This window comes from Triticum urartu, chromosome 6A, assembly GCF_056163025.1.
Source record: "Triticum urartu cultivar PI428250 chromosome 6A, HENAU_Tu73, whole genome shotgun sequence".
Classification (NCBI taxonomy): domain Eukaryota; kingdom Viridiplantae; phylum Streptophyta; class Magnoliopsida; order Poales; family Poaceae; genus Triticum; species Triticum urartu.
The window spans coordinates 294,325,907-294,348,366 of NC_141878.1; the positions used below are offsets into that span (position 1 = coordinate 294,325,907).

The 22,460-nt window shown below is 46.6% G+C and overlaps 1 protein-coding gene and 1 pseudogene across 1 annotated transcript; both read left to right on the forward strand.

The window, feature by feature from the left end:
* The first annotated feature begins 7,836 nt into the window (after positions 1–7,836).
* LOC147965046 (uncharacterized) lies at positions 7,837–9,044 on the forward strand (annotated as a pseudogene).
* Positions 9,045–12,268: 3,224 nt separating this feature from the next.
* LOC147965047 (uncharacterized) lies at positions 12,269–13,945 on the forward strand. The gene is made up of 4 exons (XM_087530261.1): positions 12,269–12,587; positions 12,683–12,829; positions 12,909–13,021; positions 13,922–13,945. The coding sequence occupies exons 1-4, from the start codon at positions 12,269–12,271 to the stop codon at positions 13,943–13,945; spliced, it is 603 nt and encodes a 200-aa protein (XP_087386387.1).
* The last annotated feature ends 8,515 nt before the right edge of the window (positions 13,946–22,460 follow it).

Consider the following 22,460-nt stretch of genomic DNA (forward strand, 5'->3'; position numbering starts at 1 on the left):
TGCTCACCCATGGGCCTCTTGGGCCGGCGGATCTGGGATGGGGCGTTGGAACTGGGCCGGGGAAGCAGGCCAGCTGCAGCGGGCCCGACGGGGGATGGAGCTGGGCCTCTCCAGATCGAGGCGAGGCGCTAGCGGATCGAGCAGCTAGACGCGGCCGATGCAGAGGGTCAACGCAGGACATGCCTGGTTCGTCCTCGACTTGTTCCTGCAGTAGGGACCGAGCAGGAGCTCGATGCGGACGACAGCGGCGAAGAGCTCGCCGGATCCACTTGATCCGGGCGAGGCAGAGGCAGGGGACGCCGGAAACGGGCAGGACGACTGCGGCGGCGCCCCGATCCGGCGGCCATGGGGGAACCTTGAACATGGCGGGAGAGAGAGGTTAGAGGGAGGAGGAGAAAGAGACAGTCAGGGAAAAGGAGCAGGAGCTGCGGGGTACTGGCCTGGTCGGCTTGTCCGACGATGGCGCTGGCCGGTGACGATGTGAGGAGGAGGAGGTTCGGCCGGCGCGGGGATGCCCCAGATCGAGCGGGAGAAGCTCGGGAGCGGCATACGGGAGACGGTGGGGAGATCCAGGCCTGGGCGGGCCCCGGATGGGCTTCACGGGCCACGGCGGCTGATGGTGGAGGAGGCGCCAAGTGGCGGCGGGGGAGAGGGTGGATGCAGAAATTGAGGAGTGGGAGTAGGTGGCCGGCGGCTGAGAGGTTAGGGGAGGGTCTAGGGGTAGGTTTAGACTAGGGTTTGATCTGATTTAGAAGGCGGTGGACTATATATAGGTAAAAACGATTAAGGTTGAACCCTCCGATCGAAATCGGGCGGTCGAGAAAAAATAGGCTAGGGAGTCCAAATAATAAAATGGAGATGTTTTGTAGATGTTTGGGGATGACCCGGGTCCAACGGTGACGACTATTCGGGTCGGGTCCGGGACAATTTCGGACGCGCACATGAGGGGTTCGATGCACTGTGCAGAGAGGGTTTCGGACCGTGCGGTCGCATCGGACAACTCCGGAAGCGAAGAGGGGAAGGAGGATGGACTAGGTGGGCCATGGCGAGACTGCAAGGGGGAGAAGAGAGAGGGAGGGCCCGGCATCTGTTTCCGGAGACCGAAAACGTCCGACGTTAGACCGACTATAATGTCGCTATAGTTATCCGTTGGGCTATCAAACGAACTCCGAATGCGATGAAACTTGGCAGGCGGTCTATCTACACTATAATAAGACCACACACCAACTCTCATCCCATTCCGAGAACATTTTCCGGCCACTTATAAAATACTATTTCGGACATGCCACGTGCGCGTGCAAGTGTGTCTAGGCTCAGAACGGACAACGGAGAGAACGAGGAGGCCGGGACGGGTGCAAGTTTTGAAAACATGATGATGCAATGCACATGATGACATGATAAGATGCAACACGCAAGCAAATGACATGGCAACGATGGCGAATAACTGGACGACAACTGGCACATCGGACTCGGGGCGTTACATCGGCGCAAGAGAGGCTCAGCCACCGAGATTCCAAACACACTGATATCGTCGGAGGCTCATCCACCGAGATAACACCGTCGGCCCATCTTATCATGGAAGTCATTGCCCCATGGACCAAACCCTTCTTGGCCTACCTTAATAGGCGAGAGCTCCCCAAGGATGAGAATGAGGCCCGTTGTATTGTTCGGTGTTCGAAAGCCTACAAGGTCCACGAAGGAGAGCTCTACAAGAAAAGCCCTACTGGAGTACTTCAAAGATGTATCTCCGAGGAAGAGCGGCAGCAACTCTTGGCTGAAATTCATGCCGGTCTTGGTGGTCACCATGCCGCAACTCGGTCCCTTGTAGGCAAGGCCTTCCGTACAGGTTTCTATTGGTCGACGGCTCGAGCAGATGCACAGGACCATGTCCAACATTGCGTCGGATGCCAGCTTTTCGCCAACCAAAGCCATATGCCACCCACTGCTCTATAAACAATCCCCATCACTTGGCCTTTGGCGGTCTGGGGGCTTGACATGGTTGGACCCCTTAACGGAGGAAGCCATAAGAAAAAGTACCTGCTGGTCATGGTAGATAAGTTCACTAAGTGGATAGAGGCCAAACCAGTTAAAACGGCCGAGGACGGACCAGTGATAGACTTCATATCCGGCGTTGCGCCGTTATGGTGTTCCAATTTTGTAGCCGATGAGGTGAAAGCCTGATGTGCTAATCTAGGCATTAAGCTCGATTATGCCTTGCTTTATCATCCGCAAACAAATGGTCAAGTCGAACGAGCTAATGGTCTTATTATGAGCGGCATCAAACCCAGACTAGTGCGGTCTTTGAAAGAATTAGACAAGGACTAGGTTGAAGAGCTCAACTCCGTACTCTGGGGGCTGCGGACCATGCCCAATCGCACTACCGGATATACACCTTTCTTCATGGTGTACGGCGCAGAGGTTGTGTTACCTTGCGACATTATTCATGACTCACCTCGAGTGCGCATGTACTAAGAGAGAGAGAGAGAGAGGCCGAGCTTGATCGGCAGGACAACTTAGATGCCCTGGAGGAGGAGCGTGACATTGCAAAAGCCCGTTCGGCATTTTATCAACAGCAAGCCCACAGATATCAAAGCAGAGAAGTGCGGGCCAAGACTTATAATGTTGGCGAGCTCGTTCTACACTTGTCGGAGAAGAAAAAGGACAAACTTAAGCCCAAGTAGGACGGTCCCTTCATCATCGACGAAGTTCTCACGGGAGGAGTGTACCGCCTGCGTGATGCATCAGACAATCGCCTAGAGCCGAACCACTGGAACACGGCCGGACTCTGAAGATTCTATGCCTAGCGCCGAACTCTTCGTTCATCTCCTTCTCCCTGTTGTTTCCATTATTTTTCCTCCTCTCTTTTCGCCTTTTCCTTTTTTCTATTTAGCCTTAAAGCTTTCGTGCGGCTAAACCGTACACCTATGACCTACACATCCTTAAATGTGTACGCCCATTATACCTGGGGGCTTCTTGCAGAAAAGTGTATTATTGTTATCCTTCGAGCATCAAGCTCATCACATATGCATTTTTTCCTCATTTGCACCTTTTCTTCGCCATTATATGCATCGGTATGACTTAAGTTTTGGCCAAGCTGGGTTGCCTGGCTCCTGTGCTTATGCCCTACGTTCCCGTCAGTTCAGCTAGGGCATAAAGGGAGCACCTCTACGATTTTTACTGCCGGGTCATCCGGATGTGTACCTCAGACTGGGTGAAGCCGAAAGCTAGCGTTCTTAAGGGAATATTCGGTCGGCGGACTAAAGACGTTTTTACAGTTCTTCCACGATGACCCCCCCAGATGTTACTTATAATGCGATCTTCTCAATCACAGTTCAGACATGCACATTAACGCATGTACACCCAGTGAAAGAAACCCTTAACGGAACTAGTTTCTATGGAAGATGTTTCTTACAATCACAATGTAATATAACATAGCTAGACGAATACAACTTGTCTGTTCAAGCAACTATGACCCCTACGCCTTGTTTGCACGCATACCCCAGTCTATTTTGCCGCTCAGGTATTTGGAAACACTCCGCACCTTCGGGTCCGGAGGTCGAAGCGAAAAGGTCGGCCATGACAATTGTTTTACAATCCGACTAGGGACAAATATGTCCAGGAAATTACATAGTCACTTCGACTCAAAAATTTCCTCCTCTATGTCGTCTAACAGGCTGTCTAGCTTACAATCCTGTTGTGAATATTTGGTGGCTATTTCTACTTGGTCATATACCAAATTAACGGGAATTTCTTTCCCATCTGACCCTAGAGGTCTGACCCGGGACATATGATTCAGATCAAGCTTGGTGTACCATGTTTTTCACCATGGCCCAGGCCTCTCGCGCACCTTCCCGGCAGGCTGATATCTTCCATAATCGAATACGCCGCCATGCCCCTTTGAATAGCTCTACGAGCTCCGCCATACCTCCTGGAGGAGAGGCGGATGGTCCTAAAGCCTTGGAAACACTCTGCATTGCTTGTCGAGCTCGCTCGTGCATCCGGGACAGCTCTTGTAGCAGGTCGCCTTGAGATCCGGACATCTCCTCTTCGGGAGAGCCAGTCAGCATAGCTGCAGACATAAATCTGTCAGTTCCTGCCATCGTCGAATGATAGGGAGGCAAGCTTGAAAGGCATACTAAATATGCCGCCTTCTAGCCTGCTATTCTCCTTGACGGCGTGAGCTAGCTGGGCCCGAACATCTTTTAGTTCTTCACCCAGTTGGGTATGGGAATCCTGCAGCTTGTTCTTCTCCTCCCTGACCCGCGTCAGCACACGCTCGCCTGTCAATGTTGCCTTTTGGCCTCTTGTTCACCAGCCTGGGCGACCATTCATTTTTCTCTCAGTTGTTCTAGCGATTCTGTCAGCGGAAACACAACAGTATTAATATAACTGGTTTATGATTATACTTTCTTCTGATGGGGAGAAGCATTACCAGGTGGTGCCTCCTTGGATTTTTCCAATTCGGCGGTAGACGCAGTTAGCTGAGTCTGACACTTTTCCAGCTCTTGAGACAGTAGGCTATTCTTCTCCATAAGTGCCTGATCATACAATGTTCCTTAAATCAGTTGTATCAACTGCTTTAAGTCTCGGGGGCTACTGGTATATGATTATTAAATCTGCACTTACCCACATATCTTTTAGATGCTGGTCCGTGGCCCTGGCAAGTCCATCCCGAGCAGCTCAGATGTATGCATCGGCCGAGCTGAAGGCATCGAATGCCTCCTTTGAAAAGCCGGAGTCACGGAGAGTGGCCATCCGACGACGATGATTCATGACGCTCTCCACTTCGGAGTTCGTGACGAACATATCGTCCAAATCCTCTACAGAAGGACAGTCCGATGCCGCTGCCGTGTTAGCCCCCATCCTTAGGGCAGGGTCCGGAACCTGACTAGTGGAGGCACGGCCGGCAGGATCCCCGGACATAGTCCCACGGACACTTTTCCTGATAAAATACGGTGGATGATGTCACAATTTCATGCGGCGACTAGGAGGCATATTAAAAAAAAGAAGGGCTTACCTCTTTGATGAAGGTTCTGCCGTATTATCGTTTGCCTTTCTCTTTGAAAATGTGTCCGGCGCGGGCACCGCTCTCCTCGGAGATGCTTCTGGTACGCGTTGCGGCATCGAGCGCCTCCCCTTTGGAGCACGTAGTAGTGCGGTGGGTGAGGCACAATAAGGAAGCTCTTTCGAAGAATGTGTATCTTAAAAATACTTACATGCGAAGCAGGAAGGAGGCCGGGATAATCGGCAATGATGGACACTTTCGTACCATCATAGCTCGTCTGGTAGAATACTCCATTCTCAAGCTCCACAACTATGTCCGGATCTTCTTCGAATCTGGGGTCAAGGTCCCGGTTGTGACCCTCCGGCTGGGGGGCGGTGCTATAGATCCCCTCGGCAGCCTTCCGACATTCTTGTTGCGAGTGGATTGGTTACTATCCATTAGAAATGATACAGAGAAAGGATTGAGTAAAATGGTAGGATTGGAACTTACCCAGCTAGGAGGATTATACATGGAAAAGGCATCTCGACATTGGAGATGAGTGAACTCCTCCTTCTCCCCTTTGTACAGTTCGGCCAATGTTTTGGCCAAAGCGGCGGGGGTTTTCGGACCCTTCCGACCGCAGCGTGTGGCGTCATCTTCCCCATTATAGTGCCACATGGGAAGCCCTCTGTATTGGAGTGGTTGGACCCCCCGCACTATGGAGATCCCTATTACCTCGATTATTGATAATCCGGACTGGGTGAGCGTCTTAGTCTTGCCCATCAACTGACTGACTCCCGTGCTATCCTCCTCCTCGAGGCTCCGAGGGTGCCAGCTGTGGCGTTACTTCAACGAAGCACTTGAAAATTCGGGGAGACCCATTCGGACTGGGTCAGGAAGAGAGACGTCGTCAATATAGAACCATTCGGAAGGCCACTCTTCGGAAGCCTTCTTCGGCGTGCCGGACAGGTATCCGGTCCCGGCGATGCGCCATACCTCGGCTCCTCCCACTTCGAATATTGATCCCCCTTGGTTACGAGGGACGAGGCAGAACAGTTTTCTCCATAATTCAAAATGGGCCTCACATCCCAGGAATAGCTCACACAGAGCAACGTAACCCGCGATGTGCAGGATGGAGGCGGGAGTGAAACTGTGCAGTTGGAGGCCATAATACTCTAGAAGTCCTTGGAGGAAGGGATGGATTGGAAATCGACGCCTCTTAGCAAGAAGGGAACAGAGCATGCTCGTTCCCCCTGGACGGATTGGGGAAATTTTCTGCCTGAACCCCGCCATTAAAGGACATCAATCCTGCTCAGATGGGGACTAGATCCGCGGGGGGAAGAAAGTCCTGTTTTTGCAGCTTCATCAGCTGACCGTGAGATTTGGAACATCTCTCCCAATCACCTTTTCCCGAGCCGTGGGGACGAGAGGAAGAGATGGGAGTGCTAGCCATGTTGGAGTGGTTCCTCCTTGCGAGCTCTGAGGAATTTTTTGGAGGGTGTGGAATGGATCTGAGATCTATTCTCTTTAAATAGGCGCCTCTCTTTTATGGTCAGGGCGGTATGTGCAAAAATACCCCGACCTCTCGTATTCGCTCGACACGTGGAAGCTAAAGTTAGGAAGGCATGGAAGCTGATGGGTGCGACATTAAATGGAAAGCCGAATACTACTCTTTAAGTCGGGGACTTTGAAGTAATCGGAGGAGGAACCCGCCTTGAAATGCCGAAGACAATCTGCACGCTGGACACCTCACCATTGAAGTCTGGTTCGGGGGCTACTGAGGGAGTCCTGGACTAAGAGGTCCTCGGGTGTCCGGCCTATTGGACATGGGCCCGACTATTGGGCCATGAAGATACAAGATAGAAGACTTTCTCCCGTGTCCGGATAGGACTCTCTTTTGCGTGGATGGCAAGCTAGGCGGCCGGATGTACTATTTCCTTTCTATGTAACCTACTTTGTACAACCCTAGTCCCTTCGGTTTCTATATAAACCAGAGGGTTTAGTCCGTAGAGACGATCATAATCACATAGGCTAGACTTCTAGGGTTTTAGCCATTACGATCTCGTGGTAGATCAACTCTTGTAATACTCATATTCATCAAGATCAATCAAGTAGGAAGTAGGGTATTACCTCCATAGAGAGGGCCCGAACCTGGGTAAACATTGTGTCCCCTGTCTCCTGTTACGATCAACCTCAGACGCACAGTTCGGGACCCCCTACCCGAGATCCGCCGGTTTTGACACCGACACCCGCGGCTGCACTGATACGTGTCGCCGCTGCGTTGCCCTTTCGGGCCATAGTGCTGCGGCCCGCGGTCCATCGCCGCCTCGAGGTCGTCCGGTCCAGGCCATCCCCGTGGCTGCAAACGACCCTCATGCAGCCGTTGCGTCGCTCCGTCGGGCCGTTGCGAGCGTGGCAGGCGGTCTCCATCACCGCCCGAGGCCGTCCCTGCGGCTGCACCGACTCACGCCCCGCCGTTGCGTCGCCCCTTCGGACCACATCGACATGGTCCGCAGTCCCAGCCGCCACCCCTAGGTCTTCCCGTCGTCACCCCCACCTGCCCGCTGCCGCTGCGTCACCCCTTGGGCCGTAGCGCCGCAGCCCGCGGTCCACTGCCGTCATTGTGCGTCGAGTTCTCATGGTATGCGCCGCGCCGCCTCCCTTTGAAAATAAATATCAATCAAAAAAATTGACCCCGTCAACTGTTGAAAATAAATATCAATCATTATTATCTGTTCTTTCTAACATAAGCCACAGGAGTTGATAGGTGAAATTTGCAGCTACATCCAATCAATCAATTCCACTGAGATTTTAGAGTAAGTAATTTCAAGTTAGTAATTTTCTTAATCATAATGATTACCAGGAAAGTATGGGTACAGAGCTCCAACCCGTATACAATTAGGTTGACTCTCAAACAACTACAAACAATTCTAAAGGACAATCCTCCCATGGATCCTTATTGTTTAAATATGGTCATGTGCAAATTTATGTTTGACGACATCGAAACGACCAAAAAGAGAAAGGGATTGATATCAAAACATTATCTAGAAATGCAATTTTGGGTATGTTCACTATATTTTTTTGTATATAATCTATTTCTATAATAACCTTTTTAACCGATTGTTATATATACTACTAGATGATTACTGATTTTGGACAACATCCAAACTTCCAAAAAAGAGTTAGATGTGGAACAATTAGCATATTTTGTTCGTAGTTGGCCTGGTTTCAACTATAATATTTCAACATGCAAATCGGTAAGAGCATTTCTCACTTACTTTCAACCTGACATTGTTTTACATCTAATATCTAGAATATTACAGATTCGTATTCCAGTACATTCAAATGGTGATTTCATTCTCTTCATATTGGACAAAGATACACATACTGTCCATATTTTGGATCCTATCCCTATCGATCCTATCTACCAATACAACCCACACGCAAAATATTTGCATAGACTTATATGGATTGCAGAATATTTACCGAAAGCAATGTCAAAGGCATGCCCTGGGTCTAGATGGAATGAGAATATTCTCCTATGGTGGCACAAAATCGTAGGTGATATTCCTGTTTACAACAGGTAACATTTTTCAAGATATAAAAACCATACACTAAGTATTTGGTATACTGAATATGTATAATATATGTTGTCGACATTAACTAATGATATATGTATGTATTATATCAAGGAACTATCTGGTTACCTTATTACCCTCTACATGTCCACATGGGAAGATGAGAAACAACATTTACCATTTCTAAAGGTGAATACCATAAGCATTTAAATAATCGTTTTTGTTTTACGCATGTGAAACTACGCAATCATTGTTATTATTTTAAACATGTGAAAGTAATTTTAGTCGATTACAATTTTTTTAATGTATAGGATGGATACGAACTCAGGAAACAATTTTTTTGACATCTTCTAACATTCGAGGACAATGAATCTGAAGATGGCATGCCTGCCGGTGTCCTGTACTTCATCAATTGTATCAGGATGAAGAAGCTATCAAGTATATGTCCAACTGCTGCTCCTAAATTGTCTCGACAATCCTAGATGTTGTAACGCAACAGCTTGGTCCTAAAGTTTAGTTTGTTCAGATTAGGGAACTACATCGGTTTAGCCAATGGTACCAGCTCAATCATAAAGTTTAGTTTGTTCAGCTTAGGGAACTACATAGGTTTAGATAATAGTAATGCTTTGCTTTCTGTAAAAGATCTTAGTTAAAAGAATATATTGCTTCTGCTCCTTACATAGCATAAACAAAAATCAGTTTAACGTTGACAATTACCTTTCAGACAGATAATGTGGCATACAACTTTCTTCGATACATGGTATTGTTGCTATGCCAAGATTTGATGAAAACTCTTATTCTTGGATGTTCAACCTGACACCATATCTGGCCTCCCTAAATCTGATGTGCTGATTGTTGTTGTGTGTTGGCTACAACTAGAGATAACCGCATAATATTTTGTTACAAATATCGACTCTCTCGCACCGGCAAAGTGGTGCTTTAATTCGTGTGTGTATCATGCATAACTCTAGATTTAGAAAATTGAACACAAATTGGGCAAGCCCCAGCCGTAGCAAGTAAAAAAAGATAGTGCATACTTAGATCAGAACAACTGTAAGTAGTGGCCACGGATTCATTTTTTGCAGGTTATTTTCCGAGCTACGGCAGTGATCCGTTCGTGGTCGCTACTCACTCCGATGGAGGCCAGGGAGTATTTGGTTACTGGGTCTATCCGTTGGGAGATGGTAGTTCGGGATATCTTCAACCGGTTTGGATGGCGGTCATGTAATAGGATAGGCAATTAGTTTACCTACCTTGTTTAGCTAGCCGGTTGTGGCATCTTTTCCTGGCTAGTTTGTGTATCTAGCCTTTTGCGCTCTGTGTGGGCTGCTTTTTCCTTTTTTTAATTTGAGACTTTGGAACTTTGTTGGCACAGTTTGTTTCTTGTTTAATAAGATGGCTGTATGCATCACCCTTGATGCAGAGGCCGGGGAGCCCCCCTTTTCGAAAAAAGAAAAAAAAATCAGGAATAACTACTCGTACATGCGAAACTGTTCATGCTTGTAATTTTATTTAAAAAAAAACCATGATTGTACAGAAGTTCCTCTCAGCACATACCCACACTTGTCGAACATCCATCAAACACAGACCATCAGACAAATTCATAAAAGATTCCTATTTAGTAAAGGCGCTACGTGCTTAAACTTTCATTTCTTAAAGATAAACCAAAATAAATATTACACATCCATATCTATTCTCAGTCTTATCAATCTCAGTATCAAAACCACAAAAGTGCACACGTTTGTTACAAAAATAGGAATAAGAAACGTAGTTAACAAAAGTGCACACGTTTGTTACAAAAATACCAGCAATCAGAATCCTAATTAGCTATGTACAAGAGTTCGACACAAACACACGACTTCCCCTGGCTTTATTTCGCAAGAGTCTGAATTCCAATTAGCTAGAAACGCCGAGTCTGACACAAACACACGGCCTCCTCTGGCTTTAGTCCGAATCTAATTAGCTACACACGCTGTGCTGCTACAAATACAAACACAGGGCTTCCGCTGGCTTGGCTAGCATTGTACGTCGGCTTTGCACTAGAAATCGCCTTTCTAGGTAGTCTTACAATCTCGCCGTACAGCATGACTCCACCTGATGTACGTCCGAGCTCATGCCAAGCTAAATACGGTTCTGTCGTTTTGAAAAAGACATGAACTTTCCTGTGTTCCTGCAACCATAGCTTCCATCATCATTACCTTGCCTGTATATGGACAGTTTGCACTCTTTAGGACGGATAGATTTGAAATTATTATATCTTTTTGAGTCAAATACAAGAGCAACACAATGTAAGATATGCAAGTTTATGCAGAGGAATGCAAAAAACCCCAGCATGTATGGGTATTTGGCATCACCAGCTTCTGTGCTTCCAGTGAACATCTTAGCCTATGTAAACTGTGAGTTGAATAAAGTGTGCTCTCTTTTTATAAAATAATTTGTTTAATAAATGTAGAATATAAAAGCCTTATCTTAAAAAGCGAGATCTCAAGTTATTCTTTCAAGATAGATTCAGATCAAACCTTTTCAAAGTTATGATCCCTCAGCCAAAGACTTAAGTTACACACTAAGGTTTTCTGAAATCAACGGAATTTCATTGACAATAATTATTACCATTAAGACTTTAATTCTTTAATAACCACCTACTTTCAATTTCTTTGGCAAGAAGAAATATTTCCTAAACCATTCACGTTGAAAATGTCTCAACAACAGGACTTGTAAGTAGAGAACCTCACACCAAAGATGACCCATGTGCCCATAAAAACAATACTCTAGCGTTACAGAAATGTAAATAGTTCGGGTGTGCGGGCAAAAGGACAGACCTTCTCATGCTTTATCTGTGAATTCATTGATTGCCAACCAATCCCAGTGAGATCTCCAGCACCTGCACGAAAAGCATTGACAGCACCAATCATGCCTCCCAAATGGACAAGAGGAGGATACAAATGGGTTTATATATTTTTAAGGGGGTCGAGAAACTTCTTAACATTTCAAAATTATGGAAGTTCCTGATTTCTTGAGGTTTAGGAGTTAAGTGCTATGGATGCAGGAAGATCAATCTAGCGTAAACAGAGAGAATAATATATGCCATGTTCTCTATTACCTGAGTACAATTGTCATCTCAAATAGTCATGGTCCTATTCTATGCAGTTTTGTTTTCTTGATGATGCTATATTAACAATGTGATCCTTCCATATACCATCCAGGTTTAATTCTTACATTATATGAACTCTCATGCAGAAGTCATTTGGGTTAATGGATGCCAAAGAAGAAAGAAGAAAAAGAGATAGAGAGCGATATGCAAGAATGACCGATGAAGAAAAGCAAGCAAGAAAGAAAACAGATAGAGAGCGGTATGCAAGACTCACCGATGAACAAAAGCAAGGAAAACGGAAAAAATGCCATGAAGCCTATGAACAAAGGAAAACAACTAAAGAGTCAACAAAAAAGCCAGATGTAAAGACAAAAAGAAGACATGAATATGCAGCTATGCAACCAGAACAAAAGAAAGCTAGAATAGAAAAAATTAAAGTTAACCATGAATTGAGAAGCTTCAAAGATTCAATTGCGATGGAGAACCCTGCATATATCGCAACCGAACAGGAAGTTGGTACTTCTACCTTTCCTGTCAAACACAAAAAGCATGTGATGTCAGGAGAAAGACAAACATTGCTACACCGTCATAACAAAAGAATTCATGACAAGACGGATGAAAACTGTTTTTGTATCACCAGAAGAAGACACATCCATAACAGAAACAGGCAGTGATTACGCTAATGCTCTAAATTTAATACAATGTACTCACACTCAAAATAGATATACATATGCCTGTAGAACTAACCATCTTTTGTGGACAGACACACCCTCGTCATTGTTTCCAAGCATCAAAGAAGCGGATGCCCAAACACAAACATTCAACAATAACGATCACAGTAAGGTAGCTTTGTGGGCAGACATCCCCTCTTCAATGTTGCCAACAATCAAAGAAGTAAATGCACGAATACAGTCATTCTACAATGATGATCACGGTAAGAATATCAATTTCATATATACTATTATGCAATACAAAAATTATATGTATACATATATGTATGTGTGTTAACACTTAAAAAGTACTACACAGGTAATGATGATGTCATATGTGAGCAAGACGCAACCATCAAAGTGGTAGATGCACCAACACAATTAGTTTACAACGAGGATCATGGTAATGATAAAGTCATATTTGAAGAAGACACGAACGAGTATGAATACATGTTCTCTGGCCAAGGTATGCTCAACACAATTAAAATATATTTGGATCATTATTTTAACCCTTTACTAAATTTTCATGTTACAAATCAATGCAGAATGGGAAAGAGAAATGGAAATAAAAAACACAGAAGATGATGAAGTTCATAACCCTGACCCGTATGATTTCTTCTATAGCAACATACCAAAGAACACACACGTGCTCAAAACGGTACCAAATTGCAGCTTCTGCCATGCAACAAAATTCAAGTATGAAACAAAGGGGTTATGTTGCAGAAAAGGACCGATAAGACTAGCCAATCTAGATAGACCACCGGAACTCAGGAGACTTTGGAAAAACAATGAATCATATGCAAGACATTTTCGGAACAATATAAGATTTTTCAATGGACACTTCTCATTCACTACTCTATACTGCAACCTTGACAAAGAGACAACTGACATGCAAACAGCTGGTATTTGTATGTTTCGAGCACCTGGTCAGATCTATCATAATATACACTCATTTGGTAACAGTCGCTCAGATCCAAAGCATCTGGAGTTATACTTCTACGATGATGATCCAATCTTGGAGAATCGTTACCGCCATTGCCGTGAGGAAATGTACGATCAAGACAAGAAGGTGATTCGAATAATAACCGACATTCTATGCGATAATCCATACTCTCAATAGTTCAGGAGTTTGGGACAAGCCCAAAACCTTGAGGACTATAGACTCATATTGAACCTTGACCAAAGATTGGACCAAAGAACTTACAATGCACCAATCAATTCAGGGGTAGCGGCAGTGTGGATTGAAGTAAATGAAAGAAGAGATACTTATGACAAGAATGTAATACTACATGGGAACAACAACGAAATAGACCACATTCGATCATATTATGGGTGCTATGATCCATTGTCGTATCCTCTATTGTTTCGAAGAGATGAAGTGGGTTGGCTTAGGAAAATCCCAAAGAAGGATACATGAGAGGAAGATGTCGGTGCTGATAATATCCATAATGAAGATGAACCAGGTAAAATTTCATATATTATTCTATTAAAAATTATTTTCATATATGGTACACTCCTACATATGCAGCAAACTTTTCATGTTCTAATATTTTCACAGATTCAGTCAATGGCTTGTGGTTAACCATGAGAGAATGCTACTGCTATAAATTCCATACACTACAAAACATATTCAACCCAATATTGCACGACGGACGGCTTTTCCAGAAGTTTGTTGTAGATACATACATCAAGATTGAAAGCTCCATACTGGATTACATGTGGCATCATCAAAAGGAAATAAGAAAAGATCTATACCAAGGCCTTCTGGACAGCATTCGAGCTGGAGAAGAAAAGGGAAATGCAGTCGGAAAATGGAGAGTACTTGCATCATCATTTATTGGAGGGCCACCGGATAGACTTCGCTGATATCTAGATGCCATGGCTTTAGTTAGAAAATATGGAAAGCCAGACATATTCCTCACAAATGAACTGCAACCCCAATTGGGAAGAGATAACACGTGAACTACAATTTCAACAAACGCCACAAGATCGCCCAGATATTGTAGTTCGTGTTTTCAGGGCGAATCTAGAAGAAATGAAGAAGCAACTATTTAAGAAGAACATTCTTGGAAAGGTCCAGGCATATACATATGTCATAGAGTTCCAAAAGAGGGGACTACCCCATGCTCACTTTTTGCTGATCATGACCAGAAAATATAAGTACACATGTCCAGAACAATATGACAAGACCATCTCCGCTGAGCTGCCTAACAAGCACAAATACCCAGAGTTATACAAAATGGTAATCAAACATATGATGCATGGTCCTTGTGGTGCATTGAATAAATTATGTCCATGCACAAAGAATCGTCCATCATGCAAGAACAATTATCCAAGGCCATTTAATGAAACTACGATTGAAGGCAAGGACTCCTGCCCAATATATAGGAGACGCAATGACAGTCGAACTGAAACGGTCTGGAATTGCAAACTAGATAATAGGTGGGTGGTTCCTTACAACCCCTATCTATTAAGGATGTTCAACTGCCACAAAAATGTTGAGATATGCTCAAGCATTAAAGCTGTTAAGTACCTGTTCAAGTACATCTACAAGGGTCATGACCGAGAATCTGTATCTATAACTAACAATGTAGACAAAGTCAAAATCGATGAGATTCAACAATACAGAGACGCACGTTGGGTGACACCACCAGAAGCACTATGGAGAACATATGGCTTCGAACTAAGCAAAATGCACCCACCAGTCTTGCAGTTGTAGCTACATCTCCCAAATATGCACATGGTTTCATACCATGGCAAACAAAAAATAAAGAATGTTATCAACCATGAAGGAACAGAAATATTAATGTTGACAGCGTACTTTCAAGCAAACAGCTTACATGAGAAAGCACGAGGCATACTGTACAGAGACTTTCCAGAATATTATACTTGGCAAACACAAGGGAAGTTCTGGCAAGAGAGGAAACGAGCCGCTTTGTTCCAGGTTGGCAGGATCGTCGCAGCACATCCGGCTGAAGGAGAATGATACTATCTTCGAGTTCTCCCAAACCACGTGATATGCGCCACCAGCTATGAAGACCTACGGACAGTCAATGGACAACTAATGCCAACCTTCCATGAAGCTACAGAAAAACGGGGGCTCATTGAGGCAGACAACAATTGGATGACTGCATGACAGAAGCGGGGTTGTTTTGAATGCCATCATCGTTATGAAGGCTATTCGCGACAATCCTGGTGTTTTGCGAGCCAAGCAACATCCGAGGCCTCTGGAACAAACAACTAGAGTCAATGTCAGAAGACTACAGTAGAAACTGCAAATGCAAGCACACGGTTGAACAGATGGTGCTGAGAAATATCACGGACATGCTGCACTCAATGGGAAACGACATAAAATCATTTCCTCTTCTAGAGATTGACAAACAACATGAGACGACAGACGACATACCTAGGGAGATCATCGAAGAGACCTCGATTGAGGTGGACCCCGAGGACGCATCTTTACATCAAAACCTAAACAACGAGCAGAGGAAGGCCTACGATGAAATTCTACACACAATTAACCGCCAAAGAGGAGGCATATTCTTTGTCGATGGACCAGGAGGCACAGGAAAAACTTTTCTTTACAGAGCGCTCTTGGCCACAATACGCGAACAAGGAAAGTTTGTTGTGGCGACGGCCACTTCTAAGGATGGAAGTTACCCGGAGAGGAAGATTGCACCAATGTTGATTCAGAGGATGAGGATGAATCAACCAGTCAGAGAAAGAGCAAGAAGCGCAGTAAGAAGCCAAGAGATAAAGCAGTGATGAATGTGGAAGGTTCGGGCACACTTAGTACCGGCAAGAAGGCCAAGGCTGAGGTCCCCGGCAAGGAAGCTGCCGCTTGCACTACCTTCCGAGAAGCTGCTGCTGCCGAGAAAGCTGGGAAAGGCGATGGGCCATACTGCAAGATCCATCGGACCAAGGGCCACGAAATTAAGGAGTGTTACCAGGTTGAGCAGCTTGTCAATAAACAGAGGGTAGAATATGATAAGCGTGACAAGGAAAAAGGTTAGAATACTGCTGGCAGTAAAGGCCAAGGCGGTGAAGCAAAAAGCCCAAGCAAACCCTTTTGGAAGTAAGGAAAGCCCGCCAGGGGTCAAGACAAAGAAATCTGTGATGATCTGAGTGATGGAGGGGATGAAGAGGAAACCAGTGAGCAGGAGTTTCAGAAGGCCACTAATGCACTATGCATTGATGGGGGTGCATCCTTGCATGCCTCTCACCGCCAGCTCAAGCGGTCGGCAAGAGAGGTCAATGCCGTGGAGCGAGCGCCAAGGGACTAGAAGCCGCTCAAATGGTCCCGCACGCCCATCATCTTTGATGATGAGGATCATCCTGACCGCACCACTGTGGCGGGATGTTTGCCATTGTTGGTCTCCCCAACAATTCGCAACCTCAAAGTCACAAAGATGCTAGTGGATGGTGGGGCCGGGTTGAATCTGATTTTCTCAGCAGTCATCAGCAAGCTTTAGATAGGAGAAGAAGAGCTAGAGGTTACCGACACATTTCAAGGAGTTAACCCCAGCAGGAGCCATCCTAAAGGGAAGATTACGTTGTCGGTGACATTTGGGGGAGAACTGAACAATCATACTGAGAAGATTGCATTTGATGTGGTTGATATCCCCTGCCATACAATGGGATTCTTGGACGCCCGGCCTTGCCAAGTTCATGGTGGCATCCCATTATGCTTACAACACCTTGAAGATGCCTGGGCCACTAGGAGTCATCACTATCTCATCAAATGAGAAGGATGAAATTATTGCGTGGATAAGATGTACCGGGATGCAGTCGCAGTAGATGCAGCGACAGCGGCAACTCCCGCCAAGGAAAGGAAAGGAAAGAAGAGGGATTGTAGGACCTCCGGCAAGGAGTCCGGGAAGCATGCCCCCTCGGAGTCCACGACACCCGTTGATGACGTGCCGGAGTATTCCAACAGCAAGAGATCCAAGGTTGTTGCACCCCAAGTGAAGAAGGTCCCGGCAGGGCTGGCTGGCGTTGAAGGTACTTTCACCATCAGCGCCACCCTCGAAGAAAAATAGGAAAGCGCGTTCGTTGCCTTCTTGCGGGTGAATATCGATGTGTTTGCGTGGCAACCATCAGATATCCCCAGTGTTCCCAGGGAGGTAATCGATTACCACCTTGATGTCTGCCCACATGCTCGACCTGTCAAGCAGAAAATCCGGAAGCAGGCCTCGGAGAGGCAGCAGTTCATTGCCGAAGAGATCAAGAAACTAGAGGTGGCTGGTTTGGTCAGAGAAGTACTGCATCCTAGATGGTTAGCAAATTCAGTGGTAGTCCGGAAGGCAAATGGGAAGTGGAGGCTTTGCATTGATTTCATAGTTCTCAACAAGGCTTTTCCGATGGACCCATTTCCCTTACCGCGCATCGACCAGATTTTGAACTCCACTTCAGGTTGTGATTTGCTCTCCTTTCTGGATGCGTACTCCGGATATCACTAGATCTTTATGTCCAAAGAAGATGAAGAGAAGACATCATACATCACTCCATGTGGTATGTACTGCTTTGTCCGCATGCCATTTGGAATGAAGAGTGTCGGGTCCATTTTTGCAAGGGCAGTCCAAATTGTTTTTGAGCCATAATTACACAGAAATATAGAAGCCTATATGGATGATATCATGGTAAAAACCAAGGATAAGGCCACCCTTATCCAGGATTTGGGGGAGTCATTTGCTAATCTGCGCAAGATCAATTTGAAGCTTAATCTAGAGAAGTTTGTGTTTGGTATCCCCTACTTGGTTTCTTCGTGTCCCATCAAGGGATCAAAGCTAACCCCGACAAGATCAAAGCCATTGAGCAGATTCAAGCGCCAAGGACAGTTAAGGATGTGAGGCGCTTAACAGGATGTGTTGTCGTGCTAAGCAGATTCATTTCCTAGTCTGCCGAGCGTGCCCTGCCGTTCTTCAAAATTTTGAAGATGGCAGGGCCTATGAAGTGGACCCCGGAAGCAGATGCAGCTCTACAAGAGTTGAAGGCATACTTATCATCTGTACCTACCTTGGTTGCGCCTAGACCACAAGAACTGTTGTTGCTATACTTTGCGGCAACCAACCAAGTGGTCAGTGCGCCCTTGGTAGCGCTGCGAGAAATGGATGAGGCAGAAAGTGAGCAGAAAACAATAGAGGTAGATAAGGATCAGGACAACAATGAGCACGGTAACGTGAACAACCCCAAGGACGCGACAAGGAAGAAAGTGGTGCATCGCCCAGTGTACTTCGTCAGCTCCTTGATACAGGGGGCTAGATCGAGGTACTCTATTGTGCAGAAGTTGATATTTGTCCTCGTTATGGCCTCACGGAAACTGCGCAACTACTTCCAAGCCCATGAGATCACGGTTATCACTTATTTTCCGTTGAAAAGGATACTCCGAAACCCTGAGGCTACTGGTAGAATAGTGGAGTGAGCTTTGGAGTTATCCAGCTTTGGTTTGAAGTTTGAGAGCACGTAAACTATTTAGAGCAGGGCACCGGCAGAGTTTATTGCAGAATGGACGCCAACCCCTGATGAAGAAATGATAGAGACTGCTCTTCCCGGCAAGGAATCACCGCAAGAATGGATTATGTATTTTGATGGTGCTTTTTCGCTACAAGGCGCATGGGATGGCGTGCTTCTTGTTGCCCCCTCTGGGGAGCACTTCAAGTATGTCGTCCAAATGCATTTTGCCCGGGAAGCAGCCACAGACAATACAACTGAATATGAAGGGCTCCTTGCCGGGCTCGGGATTACAGCAGAATTGGGAATTGAGAAGCTAATCATTCGAGGAGATTCATAGCTTGTGGTGAGACAAGTCAACAAGGATTGTTAGAGTCCATTGATGGAGGCATACATCAAGGAAGTGAGAAGGTTGGAGGAGCACCTTGACGGGTTGCAAATTGAGCACGTACCCCGTGTGGAAACAACATAGCTGATCACCTGTCAAAGTGTGCTGCAATAGCATAGCTTCTATTGAACCAGGAACTTTTGTTCTCCATCTCTCTCAGACCTCCGTATCCCCAGCAACAATGGCCCAGAAAAGGAGAATTTTGGACTACGGTAAGCCTCTCCCGGTCAAGTCGTCCGCAACCGGCAGAGACCCTGCCGGGAACAACTCCTCACAGCTTACCGAACCACCCCCTCCAGCCGGGCCAATGGACCCCCTGGACGATGCTGGTGCTTCCGCAGCAGAGGAGGTGCTGCTAGTCCTCGTTGCCAAGCCTCAGACCGGAGAACTCCCCGGCGACCAAGATGAAGCTGAAAGAGTAGCCCGGAGGGCCAGTATGTATCAGTTTGTCGATGACACTCTATACAGAAGGAGGCCCAATGTTGTGAAATTGAAGTGTGTCTGTCGGGAGGAAGGAAAGGAACCGGTAGCTGAGATTCATAGAGGAATGTGCGGCTCCCACATTGGATCAAGGGCATTAGTTGGAAAGCATTCCGACAAGGATTCTATTGGCCCACAACCCTCCAAGATGCGGTCGAGCTCGCCACGACATGTGAAGTCTGCCAATTCCATTCCAAGAAAACACACCTGCCTACCCAAGCCCTTCATACAATCCCTCTCTTATGGCCATTTTCGATCTGGGGGCTCGATATCCTCGGCCCAATCCCCTGAGCAATCGGGGGCTTTGAATTCTTGTTCATTGCCATCGACAAGGTTACAAAGTGGCCGGAAGTGACTGCCGTGAGAAAGGTGACTGCTCAGTCAGCTATCAAGTTCTTCAAAAATTGGTGTGTCGTTTTGGAGTTCCGGCAAGGATCATCACTGACAATGGCACCCAGTTCACGAGCCACACCTTCATGCAATATGTTCGTACCCTCGGATGTAGAATCTCATTTGCCTCTGTGGAAAGCTGAGAGGGCGAATGCTGAAGTTCTACATGGACTCAAGACAAGAACTTTTGATATGCTGCAGAAGCACCGTAGGAGGTGGATTGAGGAGCTGCCGGTAGTTCTCTGGTCCATCAGAATGACACGTAACCGAGCTACCGGGCAGACTACCTTCTCCCTGGTCTACAGGGCAGAAGTTGTCATCCCCACGGAACTCATTTATAGGTCTCCTCGAGTGCTTTCCTAAGATAAAGTAGCGAAAGATTAGCACCGGCGTGATGACGCTGTGCTACTCAAGGAGAAACGTGTCTGGGCTGCTACGCATGCTGCATGCTACCAGCAGGCCCTGCATCGCTATCATAGCTGCATGGTACATCCCAAGTGTTTTGAGGAAGGTGACCTTGTCCTTAGGTGCGTTCAGTCTGCCAAGGGTACACACAAGTTTTCATCGAAATGGGAAGGCCCTTACCGGGTGGTACGAGTCACCAGACCTGGCACAGTCCATCTGGAGACCAAAGATGGCACTCAGTTGCAAAACTCATGGAATATTGAGCATCTCGGCAAGTACTACCCATAAGGCACGACTGTCGGGCCCTGCCCGGCAGCCACCCTATTGTACAGGCCTTGCCTCAGCTGCATGTAACCCCTCTTCCGAAGCCGGGGCGATGACCCCGTGCAAGAGAAAATAAAGAAGCACTGTAGGGGGGCCCCAACTAAGATTCCATGCATGCATGAGCACACCCAGATCACTGCATAAGCATTTCATGAGCATTTGCATATGCATATAGATAGGATTGCATCCTACATTCATTCTCATCTACATGGAGTTGTAGGTTCTTGCAAGGAGTTGAGAAGATGCCTAAGCACTGGAATCCCCGGCAAGCCAAACAGATAAGTTCTACCCCTTGTCCATTAGTGTTCTATAAAGCTATAACTTTGCATGAGAAAACTTCACTACTCCTTTCAGACTTAGGTGCTCCCATCCATGACTCAAACGTTGCTTCGGTCAGGATGGTCGCAGTAGCCTTTGGTAAAAAGGAGTTGGCGGGGGGCTGGCCCCTCTGTCTGTTCCTTGGCAGACGTGGTTCTCCGGCAGACAAAGAGGGTGCCGGTAGGATATCCTGCAGGGGTTAACTCGTTTATTTACATTAAAGAGGCATTCCACCTCTGCATGGACATATACATGCACGGGTTCTCGGCAAGGTTCATCTTTTTCATTCATATGCTAATACAAGTACAAGCATTACAGAACACAACGATGGACTCGAGGGGTTACATTTATTTGAATTAAAATTTGGGGGTTGCCTACAGATTTAAGATTGAAAAAAGATAAGTGCCCGGTGATCCCCTCTTTTCGTTTTCCCTCCTTCAGGCACTGCGGCGGAAGCAGGAAAAGACGATAAAGGGAGCACCCAAGCAGGAGACCACCCCGGTCCCGTCAGGGGGCGTCAAGCATGGCCTGACAAGACCGGGAGTGGCGAGGCTGCGAAGGAGGAGTGCAGGGGGCTGGTCGGCGCCTTCTGGTCACCACCTCTAGAGCCAGCAAGAAGCCCCGGCTTGAGCACCGGTGGAGTCATGTGACGACCCGAGACCGACGCTCTAGAAGCCTTCCAGTTATTTCGTTGTTGTTGTGTGTTTTATTTATTTGTTGCATTCATCAAGTCATCATATGCATTGCATCCTCATGTTTTCAAAACTTGCATCCGTCCGGGTCTCCCAGTTCTCTCCGTTGTCTGTTCCAAGCCCAACCACACTCACACATGCCAGCGTCACCTCCGAAATATTATTTTATAAGTGACATAAAACTATTCTCGGAATGGGTTCAAAGTTGGCGTGAGGTCTTTTTATAGTGTAGGTAGAACGCCTGCCAAATTTCGTCGTATTCGGAGTCCGTTTGATAGCCCAACCGTTAAACATACAGCCGCAATATAGTCGGTTTATTCGTCGGACGTTTCGGTCCCCGAAACTGCCGCCGGGCCTCTCCTTCTCTTCTCTCCTCTCAGCCCAAGGCCTCTCTTCACAGCCCACTCCCACTCTAAACCAGCCCACCAACCCCCCCTCCGACCAGAACCATCGGATCACGGTCGGAGGTCCGGAAACACCTCCAAACCCCTACTAACCATAATCCTAGCCCCCTTTCCTATTTAAAACCCTCCCCTTCCATTTTTGCCAGCCAATTACCCCTCCTCAATTTCCGCACCCCTAATCATCAGCCGCCGCCTCCCTCTTCATGTTTTGCTCCGGCCACCTCCCCGCCGCCACTTGGCGCCGTC

Coding starts and splice junctions, on each gene's coding strand:
- LOC147965047 (XM_087530261.1), top strand. CDS start 12,269: ATGAAAACTGTTTTTGTATCACCAGAAGAAGACACATCCATAACAGAA. Junction 12,588..12,682: donor ATTCTACAATGATGATCACG/GTAAGAATATCA, acceptor AGTACTACACAG/GTAATGATGATGTCATATGT. Junction 12,830..12,908: donor ATACATGTTCTCTGGCCAAG/GTATGCTCAACA, acceptor AAATCAATGCAG/AATGGGAAAGAGAAATGGAA.